General features: G+C 41.2%; 1 protein-coding gene across 2 annotated transcripts in view; it reads right to left on the reverse strand.

Annotated features, from left to right (window-relative positions):
- The window catches only part of MAGI3 (membrane associated guanylate kinase, WW and PDZ domain containing 3), a 230,552-nt gene continuing 216,708 nt past the window's right edge, over positions 1 to 13,844 (reverse strand). The window contains exons 17-22 of one of the 2 annotated variants that reach the window (XM_080915747.1): positions 9,598 to 9,700; positions 8,744 to 8,870; positions 8,097 to 8,240; positions 3,913 to 4,051; positions 3,062 to 3,152; positions 2,505 to 2,561 (exon numbers count right to left, since the gene is read on the reverse strand). In XM_080915747.1, the coding sequence (XP_080771873.1) occupies positions 3,103 to 3,152; positions 3,913 to 4,051; positions 8,097 to 8,240; positions 8,744 to 8,870; positions 9,598 to 9,700 (563 nt within the window). In that variant the 3' untranslated portion in view covers positions 2,505 to 2,561; positions 3,062 to 3,102. Of the gene's footprint in view, positions 2,562 to 3,061; positions 3,153 to 3,912; positions 4,052 to 8,096; positions 8,241 to 8,743; positions 8,871 to 9,597; positions 9,701 to 13,844 lie in introns of both variants that reach the window. The other variant, XM_080915746.1, reaches the window with a different exon arrangement.

Below are 13,844 nucleotides of genomic sequence, written 5' to 3' on the forward strand. Positions count from 1 at the left end.
TCCAAGGCCACATTGCTAAGTCAGTATATAATCAGTACAAGTGACATGTTACTTAGGAAGAGCCACATCATATTGACAACATGACATCAAAGTTATGTCACAGTTAACAGTAAAAATAGGATTTTAATCACTAATTATGGACTATAGGGAAAATAAACCATTTCTGTGGTACTAAATTCTTAGCATGTATCAAGCCTCCTAATTTGCACTGTTCAAGTAGTTTTGAGATGGGTTAAATACAGTTCTGGATGGAAGCATGTGTCATAATGGGGCCAGTACAGTTGTCACAATGGAATTTGTCAGACTCACAAGGTAACAGAATGAGTGTTCAAATACTCCATAGACAGTTTTGGTCTGAGAAATGTCTGTATTTATAGATGTTTAAGAATTGTCTTTAACTTTCAGCAAACATTTTTTATTAGACTTTAAAAAGAATTCTGAAAACTTTTAAAATAATTAGCTAAAAATTAAAGTTCCAACACACATAGTCTATCCCATATTAGTCTTGACTTGCTGAGGGAGCCCAAGACAGGCTCTGCTTCTAAATCCCTAATGCTCGCGTGTCTGCCCCTAGATGAATTTCTCTATGCACAGGGGCAGGGGCTTTGTCTGGCAGTGAACTTCATGATTAAGTCCCTCACAAAAATCTATAGAATGTTTTGGGTCTTCAACTCTATATTAAAGACTAATGATTAGTTTTTGTTTAAAGAGAAACAAGCAGTACTTCTACATGCTTCTTGTACTTCCCTCAAGACTACAGGTGATCTGAGACACTCACTACGCAAGAGATGGCTAACATGGCAAGAGGTTGTTAATTCTGTTGCTTAGAGTACGTTCTCATTTTGAGCATTCAGTTGTAAGGAATATCTTTAAGTTACTTTAAACACCTTAGCTGTAAAAAAAGCATTTATAATAATTGACCTTTCCAGTAATGCGATGTTTGTGAATTGCATTTTTTAAACTAGGATGGTCAGAAGCTGTGAGAAGAGGCAAGTGCCCACTTTAATGATGAGCTAACAATTTCTTCCTCTGCAAGGACTCAGATATTTTTCTCTCTGTAAACATGCAACATGCTATTGAAAACATCTTCAAGCCAAACCGAACTGTCTGATGACTGGAAATACCAGAATGGGAAGGATAAAACAGACATGATACAGTAGATAACTTGGCACAAACACAAAGTGAGTTGTGACCACACTGCTAAGATCATGTCATTGCTGAGCGAGCGGCCTGAGCAGGGCATGGCAAGTGAGCCCTTGGATGCAGCTCCTTCCTGAGCATGAGGAAGGGCAGCCGGCCAGGGCCAGGTGGGTCTTAGCAATCCCAGAAGCCCTTCATGCAGCCTGGCTACCTGGTATTGAAGAATTTCTAGGGGAAAACCACAACTCTTCCCCCTTAAAAGAATGCTGTGTTTTAGTACAAGATTACAACTCAATTTTCTTTGTTTTATATGAAAGATCATAGCTGTTTATCAGCCATTCCAGTAGTGCCTGTGGCTTTATTTGCACGTGGCACCCTCCAGGGTCCTGGAGTGATGGGTGCTTTCTTGACTGGAGAGCTGCTTTCACGTGTGACCCCGGCACGCTCCTTGCATCTGTCAGTGATCTCTGATTCTTTGCTTTTGTGATCTTCTGCTTTACTTAATGCCATCTTCTCTTCAGGTTCCTGCTTGAGCTGCTTTGCTGAGATCTGGGCACTTTCTCCTGTTTTGTCTCTACTTGTTTCTCCCGTGGTTGGCTTCTTTCCTTTTTCCTTTTCAGACACTTCCCTGCTGGCAGTGTTGCTAGTCTTTTTGGATGGGAGAGATGCTTCATCAACTTTTCTGTTCTTTTTCTCTGGAGACCTTGTTCTGTTTTTTCCCAGCTGACTCTGCTTCAGATCTTTCCTGCTGACTCTGGACTTTTCTTTCCCATCTGGGAGCTGTTCAGTGCTGTCATTAGAGAGGCCTGCTGCTCTTCTGTTCCCAGCCTCTGATAATTTGCCTTCAGTGTTTGACAGGCTGTTGCCTCCAATCTTTTGCTGCTTCTTGGGGCTAGAAGACCGCCCTCTATCTTTTCTACAGGGATCTTGTCCAGAGCCTGCCTTAATGGTGAGCTGACCTTTATTTTCTCCTTTCCTAGGGCTGAGTGACCGGTCTCTAGATTTTCCTTTGGGGTCACTTTTTAGGGGCCTGGGAATCTTTTCCGAATGTTCCTCTGAATGTCGATTAACTGACTTTTTGGGACTAGCAGATCTACCTCTTCGTGTAACACCATTTTCTCCTCTTAGTTGATTCTTCTCACCATGCCCATAACTTCTGGGTGGATCCTTCTTACTCACATTTTTCTGGACAGACTGATACTTCATCTCAGGCTGGCTTCCATTTAAAGTGCTTTTCTTTCCTTGTACAGTGTCCTTTAATTCTTCTGCCTTTTCACATATCTGAACTCTAATCGGAGAGTCTTCAGTTACTGGCACATGAGACTCTTCAAATGTGGAAGCAGAATGTGAAGATGGGAGAAGTGGTGGCTGTTCATCATAAATGACATTGGAAGATGAAGGACTATTAATATCCCAATCACCTAAAAAGTGATTGAGTAGAGCATTGTTACATTCAAGGATTATAAATAGGAACTGACAGCCATTTGAATAGGTCGTATAGCCCGAGGAGTATGTTACTTGGCCTGTTTACACTGATCTCTGTAAAGGCAGATGCTTATAGGTATCTGCTCATGTATGGAGGGGAGATTTGTGTTTTAATTTTCACGCTGGTACTATAAGACTTATACAATCTGTAAATTCTTTATTTAGACAAATAAAGTGGACCAAAGTGCCCGGTCCAATAAACTTACTAATTAAGCTATTATTACTGTTTAACTTAAGGATATGCCAAAATCACTAGTGAAAAATACCAGACTATGGTAACCAAAATGAGGTTTATGGGGACTTTCTTGTTAGGCTGGCAAATTTAATGTCAAAAGGAGAGTGAAGACGTGTAGAAGAAAGAAACAGATGTATTTAATAGCATCATTTTAATTAAAAAGAAAATGAAAGAAGTGATTTAAAAGACATGCAAATTTACCAAGTCTTTTTAAGGAAAGACCAAGAAAAGCCCTGAAAGCCTTAATGTTGCTCAGGTTTCACGTAGGAGCACAGACCGGAAGGAGCCAAACCTGAAGAAGGAAGAGAAAAAGCCTAGGACTACGTGAAAACAAACCAGTACAGTTAGCATAGATGTCCCTGGGAACACGCGCTGTATGAGCAGACGGTGGAAGATCACACAGCCAGAGGATCACAGCTGGAAGGGACGGTAGGAGTTGTGTCTACACTTACCCTGTAAGAGCTCTCATGGGGAGTGGGCAGAGGACATGCACTAAATGGGCATGGTGCTGCCTTTACTTCTAGCATCATGCATTCTCAAAGCAATTTTTAAACACACTGTGACAGTTCAAAAATATACAGTGACGCCAAAAGCATTCACAATCAGAGCAGGAGGGTTACTACTGCTCTGTCCCTAGGGAGTGGGGCTATAGCAACTTATTTTGGTACGTGACTAGAAAATCCTAAAGTTTTTCGGCATTTATTCATTAAGAGACAATATCTAGCACTCAGAATATCTTACTTTAAGAAATAACATTTTTTTTTGGCAATGTGTAATTAGCCAAGGAGGGAATAAAGCTGGAATATTCTGAAAACATTTCAATCATTTGCCTCTAATGTTACTATAGGAATGTTTTCCTACAAAATGCACTATGTGCTTTTAGATGAAATAAATATAAAATATATTCTATTCCAACAAATAATAGTGTTTGGAAACATCACTTGCATTATATTAACTCTATTTGGGGTTCTGGTGTCTATCACCTCCAAAGGGGCATCCCTTTCCTTCTGCCGCCCCCTTTGCCAGCATGAGTATTTAGCTATTTTGCTTACCATGGTCAGGTATCAAGCCAGTTCCTGGCCTCAAAAGGAGGAGGACTTTATTTCCACCAGCCTGAATGAGCTCAATTGCTCTCGTATGTGTGATGCCTTGTGTAGGTTCCCCATTGATTTCAACGATCTGGTCACCAACCTGGACAAGGGACATTGACAACTGTATAAAATGGCACCGTTCTTCATTTTCACACTGTCAACAGAGCCCTGCTAAGTCATTCTCACTTGTAAAGTCTTTAACCTAGACAGTGTGCTATCTTGGTGACAGCTGATGGGGACACAATGCATGATTTTATTTACTTGATAAAGATTCTGCACGGGAAAGCTTGATGTGGCCACCAGTCAGTATTCGAGCATTTGAAATCAAGCATTAAATTCAGATTTTCCCACATCTGTAAGGCCCCAAGACTGGTTCCTAGTATTGTAAAATAAATGATAAAGTCCTAGAAAAGGTGGCAGTTCTGTATAACTCTAAGTACTACAGAGTGGCACCTAAGTAACAATCTGTAAAGGGTGCTTTCAAATATGAGCGGATGGTTGCTCATCACTGCAGCTTCCCTGAGAGACTGCCCATTCTTTGTAATGCCAGCATAGTCTATACATGAGCAACGCTTTCGCTAAATGATATATTTTAGGGATTAAAATGTAAAGAAATTAAGATTTGAGAATACATTAATATGAACACTTATTTAAACCAGTTACTGGATTGTTTATAGTAACAAGTATAACATCATTTTCCTGGGAAACAGAAAACTAGGACTCAGAATGATACCACAATGCTGGTGTCATTTACCAGAAGTGTCCATTTTATGATACTCAGACAATGTGTAAGAAATGTGAAAGAAGAGAGTAAGTATTTGATGGGCTGGAGAGGTGGCTCAGTAATTTCCAGCACTTACACGGCAGCTCACAACCTTCTTTAATGCCAGTTCCTGGGGATCAGACACTCTCCTGGCTTCTGTGAGTCAGGCAAATGCATACATACATACATACTAGGACATACCCATAAAGCACAAATAAATCCAAAACAACACCCCTCCCCCACACAGGTAAAAACTAATGCTTAATCTATAGATACAGCCCGACCCAACAGGAAGCTATACTGTGCGGTCCAGGTATGTGGCTTTACTTTTTTTCTAGATCAGCAGTCTCATTTTCTTCACCTGTTAAGTGGAAACCAGAGTTCTACCTCCTAGGGTTGTGGGAGAATCAGTGCTATGCAATAAGACTGCACACCAACCACAGATAAGTGCTGGTTGGAAGTACTGCTGGGAACAGTCTTCACTGTCAGATGTTGGGGTTCTGAGGCATGAGAGGACTGTCAAAGAGGAGGGGCTCCCATCTCGTAGACACTCTGTCTCCTGCCGAATGGCAGTGCTTAGTGTCTCAGGACTGTTCTCCATCAGCTAGACTGTCTTGACCTGATATTTCACAGGCCCCAGAGGTGTAAGAATTAATTTCTTCTCTTTATAAACAATCATGTAAAATGAAAAAAGCTTAAAGAACAATCAGAGCAAGATAATAAAGATTACAGGACAGAAAACAGTAAGACAGTTAACAAAATCCTTATTGTCCAGAATAAGTGTGGGGGGGGGGCCCTTTGGTGATTGATAAAAGAATCAAAATCACAAATCAGAAAAGTAATTATGACAACAAATGAAAATCAGTGAGAGTATGGCTGGTTCATGTTCATCTTAGAAGAGAGGTCATTGTTTCAGTCACACTCTCTTAAGCCACAAACCTGCATATTTTAATATCAATCAAATGTAAATAAAACATGTAATTGAACAGGCTCACCACCAGGTGTCATTTTTAACTTTAGAATAAACTAGGAAAGGGAAGCTTTAGGTTTCTGTTAGGCTGTCAGGGTTGTGTTCCCGGCTGTGTAAAAAGCACACTGACATACTCCTCTGGGTTAGGAGAGGCAGGTGAATAATTTTTGCTGAGATTTTCAGTTACTATAAAACTGTTAATAAAATGGTAAAAATATGTTTGAGAAGCTGAACACTCAATCCCACTTTTGTACTACTGAAAAATGAGGGAGAAAGGAAAGGAAAGAGAAATGAAAGGCAGACAAAAGGACTAAATAAAAAGACATGGATCTGTAGACTCAGCTAAGTGGGTAGTCAGTTGAGGCCAGCCTTAGTAAAACAGCGAGGCCTTAAAACTAAAAAACCTCGTGGAGAGAGGCTCAACAGCGGCACAGCCATCTGTGACTAGTCCAGAGAGTCTGCTGCCTCCTCCAGCCTCTGAGGGTATGTGGTGCACAGGCAAACACCCTACAAATAAAATACTAACTCGTCAAGAAGTCTTACAAATATGTCTAGCATGTGGATCACATCTTAAACCTGTTAAGAAATGGTATCCTTCCCAAGGAACTCCAACCCAAATGATCTCCTCAGGATGCCTGGCCTCCCTGAGTCTCAGTTTTCAGCCCACTGCCACTCATCTCACAGACTACCAGCAGCACAGCTGAAAACACTCGTTGGAGGACAGCCCCTGAGCGTCTGCGTCTGCATCTCACCTCTTGCTTGCAGTGCTGGGGATGGAGACCACAGGTATCTAGGCACATTTGGAAACATCCCCCAGGACTTGGTTAACAGATCCTCTGCTGACACAGTACCTTCTCACCTATACTCTGACATTTTTTTTTTTTTGATTTCTAAATTAGACATTGTTGCAGTTCCCCTGGCCTTGACTACCTAGTAATAAATAACAGCTGAGAACAATTCTTAATTTTCTAAAAATTTAAATATGTAGGAGCTGGTGAAATGACTCAGTGGGTAAAGGTATTTGCAGCCAATGCTGACAGACTAAGGGATGGGAAGCAAGCACCAGTTCTCACAAGCTGTCTTCTGACATGCGCCTTGGCAAGCACGCCCACACACACATTACCCTTTTGGGATTTATAAACATGCAAAAACTACTACTAATCTTGATTTAAAAAATCCCACCCAGAGCATCCTTTAGAAAAACATTTATGAATTGCCCACTGTGACTCTTCAAGGCACTGTATGAAGTACTGAAGACACTTGAGTTGCTAATCTGAGACCAGCAAGGGAGGAGGGAGGCATGAGAGGTGGAGGCCCTGCTCCCTGGGTGTCATGTGGATAATTAGAGAAGATGTCTCTGAAAGCTGGCATGTTCTTACTAGACAGATCCCTGCTTCTGTTTTCAAAATCTAGAGTCTTTTTTTTTTTTTGAAATGAGAGTAGATTGAGTCATGGGACTAAGCTTCCGATGCACAAAGCCTTGGTTAAGGCAACACTCAGAACTGGTTATAAAACGAATGACTGATCAGGGTGAAGCATCAAGCTGCAATGGTCCAGAAGCTATTTGTATTTCTAAAACTAGACTCATGTTGCCCATGCTGCCTTCAAACTTGTTCTGGTAGCTGAAGATGACCTTGAACTTGTAACCCTCCTGTTTCTACTTCCCAAGTGTTGAGATTATAGCCATGCACCACCACTCAGTCTTTATGTGCTGCCAGGGATTGAGCCAACACTTCGTTACACTAAGCAAGCCCACCACTGACTGGGCTTCATCCCAGCACCTCCCCCCAAGCTTTTCTGATCATTAGACTTTAATAATAATTTGACTTAACATTTTCTCAGTTTAAAAGGTTCTTTTGCCCTGGTGCCTACTGAAAATAGAAGAAACCTAAAGTTTTCTTGGGTGGTAAGAGGGCCAGAATTTAAAATCTTTAGTGATTACTTAACTATTAAATTAACTGATTGATCTATAAGCCATTTAGTCTCCAGTGCCCTGCACAATTCTGGTGTTGCAAGGTTGAGAAAGTCTGTGAAGGAATAGTACAGAGTGAACTCTAGTGTTTTTAGTACCTGTGATGGTTGGCAGGGCCATAGTTTTCTGCCTCTGTAGGGATCTAAGTGGAAAAACTCCCTGGGCTTATGTCTTAGAAGGACCTGTACAGTCTTTTTATCCTGCTGTCTTCTAGACTTAATAAGATGGAAGTGATCTGACTTATCTAATCCATCTGCTTGGTACCGACAGAAGCTGTCGGGCTCTGACACCCTGGTTGTCCGGGAAAGCACGATGGCGGCCTGTGGCTGCAGAAATCTGCTTCTTATGCAGGAGGTTTCTGCACTCCCTCTAAAGCAATTCTTCTAGAAATTTCCAGTCTAGAGCCAAAAAGCAAAGGTTACAAACAAAAGTCAACTCACGTGAATTCTGCCGTCTTTGATGGCAGGCCCATCTTCAGCAAGGCGAAGGATGAACAGCCCCATGTTGTATTCCTTCCCTCCTCGGAGGCTGAACCCGAAGCCTCGAGGGCCTCTCTCCAGCTCCACGGGGTAACACCCAAGGCTCTGTGGAAGGAAGCATGACAGTGTTCTCATGTGCTTCTGCTGTGTCGTGAAGAGTCTGCTTTTATAGCCGAGAGAAATAGTGTATACTCTTGATACGCAGTTCTAAGTGGTAAGAAAGGAATGCTAGTTTAGGCTGCTATTTAATTTTGATAAATTCAAATGAATTCATTTGAAAATTATGCCTTCTTTTGTTGTTCAAAAGAACAGAATTTTTAAAAAGTACACACTTTACAGAGCCTTTTTTTTTTTTTTTTAACAAATTTTCCTGAAAAACAAGCAAGCAAAACCTCTCCCCGCCTTAACTAGCTATATAATACTATGCCTTGCACATATACTTGGCTCCGGTTTCTGTTTGAATGGTGTAGTGAATGTCAACCACATTAACCAGTTCTATAAAAATTAGTAATTTTAGAAGCAAATGCATTAGAACAGAATTGCAATAAAAACACTAATGTCAGTGATGCAGCAACCCAAAAAATCAGCACCAGGGTGTCTGTGTTTACCTGATTGTGCCGACTGCCCACAACTGAAATCACTGCAGTGTCAGGCTGTGCAAGGTGCTTATGGTCAGACCAGGAATGTCTGTAAGAACTGCAGATATCTTTCCCAATTTCACCTTCTAGGGCAGTTCTGTGAGAGAAACCAAGTTATGTTCTGCACTGAGAAAATGAGACACAGTCTAAAAAGAAAAGCAGATCAACTTCTCTCAAAGCTCAGCCTTACCATCGTCTATCCTGACAAGCTGCTGTAAACAGACTATCTCTAGAACCTGAATTGCTAGAAGAAAAAAAAGAAAAAGACTGCTCACTCCCTCCAGGGTAGGTTAAAGACTGAACCCCTGCCCCTTCCTTCAATCGTGTTTGATGGAGTTGCTCTCAAAAAAAATTTGTGCACAAAATAACCGAACCAGGGCAGACACTGTGATCTAGTCATTATGAGAAACAGACCTTCTAAAGCCCCAAGGCCTGGGAAGATGGTGAATATCTGGAAACCTAGTTTTCTTTTATGACTAATATTTTTAACAGAAGAAAGAAATATGTTCAAATTACTGCCCAAGTGTAAGGTAGTTTGAGAAGACAAAGTCAGATAGGGCTGGACTTTCCCTACTAAAGTGCTTACCAGAGAAATAGGCTAGATGCTGCCCCAAGGCTCACTAGCTCATGGTGTTGTGCCTGGCATGGGGGCTGGGAAGAAGGGTGAGGGATTGGAGGGGCAGGAGGCATTGGTAAGGACTGTGAGGAAAGAACACAACAGCTTTCTTCCAGACTTGGCGATCTGGTTTGTGCATTACTGCCTGGGAGTGGGATGGGGGAAAGCAGGGAGATGAGAAAAACCCAAAACCTGAGAATAGCCACACCTGTCCCCAGGTATGTGGTTGGCCTGTGCCTGTCCCATGGGCCTGTGCTGCAGTGCTGGGCTCTGCCTGGCTGAGTTTGTTCCTGATGGTGGACCATGATGCTCTGTTTAAATGAGAGAACAGCAGAAATCAGAGTCTATACGTGAAAACATGAGGACCGACTTTAATTTTAAGTAAACAACAGTGATGTTATAGTTCCCAGCTTTCGGACTTTCACAGAACCGCACTGATACTTCCTACAGTTGGAACAGTAATGCCCTCCTCCTCTGGCTTTAAGTGACATTTATGTTTTAAAAGAACAGCAGCCATTTTTATTTCACATTTTACCCCTATCTCTTCCATGACACGGAAACCAGAACTGCACACATTCAGTCATATCTGTTTAGAGGGCAGAACTCCAGAGGCTACTATGCTCTCGGTTTCCAGAGCACACGTTTTCCTTCCTGACAGTACTAAGTCTCAGGATGCGGCTGCACAGCCACTCTGCAAACTATACACATTTGGGAACTTGCATTTTAACAGAGGAAATTATTCTGCCTGATGCTTAGCATCAAAGATCACAAAGTCATCCGAGTGTTGAGAAATGTTTATGAAGATTCCCTGTTTTTTCTAAGAGCACAAATGTGAGCGAGAGGGGGAAGGGGGAAGAATAAGAATCATTTGTGTCAATGTCATTAACTGCTTGTGTGAACAACTGCAGAACCAACCGAGGCCTACATTTACAGCAGTCAAAAGGGAACCCTAGACTGCGGAGCCATTAAGAAATACACTGAGTATGATGGGGGCATGTGTATATCAGATGTGTGGAGGTCAGAGAACAGCTTCGGGAGTTGGTTCTTTCCTTCTACTGTTTAGATCCCTAGAATTGAATTTAGGTTATCAAGCTTGGTGGTAGGTGCATTAACCTGTAGAGCCATCTTGCTGGCCCACATCATATTTTTAAAGCTGAAACTTGAATATTTGACTCTACCTGAATATCAAAATCTAGTATATTTAAAATATCAAAGATGGGGAGCTCAGCTAAGTAACTACATGTATCAATTCTGGAGCAATATGGACAGGGGTTAGCCTGATCCCATTGTTACTGTGTTCTTGAGCACTTTCATTTCTCTATGCTTCTGTCTCTGCAAGTGGAATTATAATTACATGTTAGGGTTACACAAGAATGGGTCCATAGATGTAAGTTCTTACAAGTTCAGAATATAACGGTGGTTGGAATGAGAATGTCACCTGCAGGCTCAGCTACCCAAACACTTGGTCCCCAGTTGGTGGAGCTGTTTGGGAAAGTTTAGGAGGTATGGCCTTGCCGGAGGAAGTGTTTCTCTGAATTAGATTTTATGTTAAGGTCACATGCCATTCTAAGTTTGCCTTTTCTTCCTGCTTGTGTTCAAGATGTAAGCTCTCAGCTTCTTGTGACTAGCACACATGCTGCCTTCACTCCCCCATCATGGACTCTGTCTATTCCTCTGCAACTGTAAGCCTAGTCACCTTGGTCATGATGCTTTATCACAGTGACAGAAAAGCAATCAAGAAAATAACCAGTATTGTCATTATCGTCATCATCATAAAAAAGATGTCCTTATCTGGAATTTTGTTATCTTCAAGTATATACTTAGAAACATTTATTTAGTAAGAATGTTAAATGTGGGCTACTTTAGATTAGATCAGCATAAAGAAACTGATAAGTGAATCTTGGAGTATAATGGGAGATAAAATGTCTGATGTCACATATAAGAGATGGACATGGCAGGAAAACATTGGGTTTTATAAATCACTATTCTTGGGTTTTACTGTCTATAACACTTCAAAGTTGTATTTAATAATGTACAACTAGAAGCCAGAAATATTCCCAAAAGCACAGGCAAAAGAATAGGAGGTAAAGAAGACAGAAATGAAACATGATCAAGCCTGGGCTGAGCAGTTCTAATGTTGTGTGCTGCTGGGCTTGTGTTGACAAATGCACATTAGATGTGGACACATGGCTTTGGACCAGACCTTGTCTTTAAGGACAAGTATCCCACGAGGGAAAATGGAGCAGAGAAGGCTATTAACCTTCTTTTACTGAATGCATTTCTCTTTTATAGTGTAGTAGTCACAATTTTGCCTAATGAGTTTGGGGTGTCACAATTTGACCTAACTTTTTCAAAATATTAAAGGAATTACTTATGTATTTATTTAGTTTTTGAGGCAGGATTTCATGTAGCCTAGGCTACCCTGAAACTGTTATGTAGCTGAGGATGACCTTGAACTTTGACCTCCTATGTCCATGCACCTCCTGAGTTCTGAGATCTCATACTCAATTTATATGGTACTGAGTTTGAACTCAAAATTTAATGCATACTAGGCAAGCATTCTACCAACTGAACTACATTTCTAGTACTTTTTTTTCTCTTTTTTCCCCTTTTTGTTAAGACCTTTTGAGATTATAATACAATTACATTTCTCCCATGTACTACTCCTTGTTCTCTTCAAAATTCATGGCCTCATTTTTTCATTGTTTGTGTGTGTGTGTGTGTGTGTGTGTGTGTGTGATAATTATTGGATTGTAAGACCCATTTAACAAGAGGGAAAGGAAAACCATGCCTTGGACTGGAAACCTAACTATGTGCTAGTGAAGTCATGGTTATTGAAGGAGAATCTATAGCCACTGATTTACTAAATCAGAATAATTCCCAACAACAACTTAAGCATTTGTCCTTATCCCCACAGATGAGTACAGTCTTTACCCCTCATCAAGGAAATTTCTATTTGCAACAGATGGAGACCACTACAGAAAACCACAAGCGATCAAAATGCAGGGCTGTGGAGCTCAGTACCAGTGGATGCATCTACAAAACACACCTGTACCTATGGTTCAGGAAACATGTGGAAAGGGGACAGAACATTTATAAGAGCCACAGGATTGGTTTGCTGTGAGATAGTGTTTCCTAGTAATGTCAGAAGTTGCATAAAATATCAACATGACTGCCTAAATGTGAGCTGTGGATGACACCAACTGACAAGCCAAAGTGGATTGGTGAAAAATCTCATGAGGCCTCAACGCAAATAACTACAGGCAACTGAAGATTTCTGGGACCAGGAGGAAAAGTCTTCCCCAGGAAAGAGCATACCCAATTAGTTATCCAATACCAAACGGAGACATTATACGGATTGAACAAGTCATATCTCATGATTTTCTTGCCACCAATTTTGAACTTCCCTCAGTTTCTGGGTCTCTAGTTTTAACATAAACCATGAAACAGGCCAACTATTCTGCTATAATTCTTAAGGTAAACTTTTTGTCACATATAAAATTCTACTAAAGTTATCACCTGGAATGAGCTTCCTACTTCACCTTGTGTTCAACATGTCAGTTTCTCTTGGGATCCTTCTGGCTGTGTAAGCACACTCTGATCACAGTATTCTCACAGTGCTGACCGCACTGCACACAAACAAGCTGCCAATGCCAAGTAAAGACCACGCACTAAGGGCTCAGGAAGGAACCTGGGTGTTTTAGTGGAGGTAGAGATGGCTACAGAAGTTACAGAAACACTGACAGCCAGATGGTATGTTAATACTCATTGACTGAGTAAGTAACTACTCCAGACATACTCACACTGTTTTATAGGATACACATAGAAATGTGGATCACAGGATGATTTTATGTATGGAGCTGGGGGCAATATGGGAAGCAGAGAGGTAAGATGAGGTAAACACCCATGGGAAATTACCAAGCTACATACAATGTGGATATACTGTAAATGTATAGAATCCTTTAAGAACAAAGCACCAAACAGCAAAAAGAATAGAAACGAGTCCTTATCAACATTCAAGTGTCTGCATTAAAGGGTAAATAATGAGGAAGTGCAAAGACAAATGCAGGCTGGGAGACAAACACTTGAAAGCTGCACACCTGAAAAAGACCTAGCATTCAGAATAAGTAAAGAAAACTTTTAATACAACAAAAGGCAAGCGCACGCCCGCGCACGCACACACACACACACACACACACACACACACACACACACACAGAGGATTTGAATAGCCATTTCTCCAAAGCACAGGAAAAGATACTAAATTTGACATTACTAGTTGTCAGTGACATGTGAGGCCAAAGCACAGTGAAATACCACTTCACATCCATTATAATGGCTAGTATGATTAAACAACCCCAACCAGGAAATAGGTGTTGTGAAGGATCTGAAAAATCTGGAAGCCTCCCTCATATATGGCTGATGAGAGTATAAGATGGTGTAGCTGGCTAAAGT

This window comes from Micromys minutus (genome assembly GCF_963924665.1).
Source record: "Micromys minutus genome assembly, chromosome: 4".
Taxonomy (NCBI): Eukaryota; Metazoa; Chordata; class Mammalia; order Rodentia; family Muridae; genus Micromys; species Micromys minutus.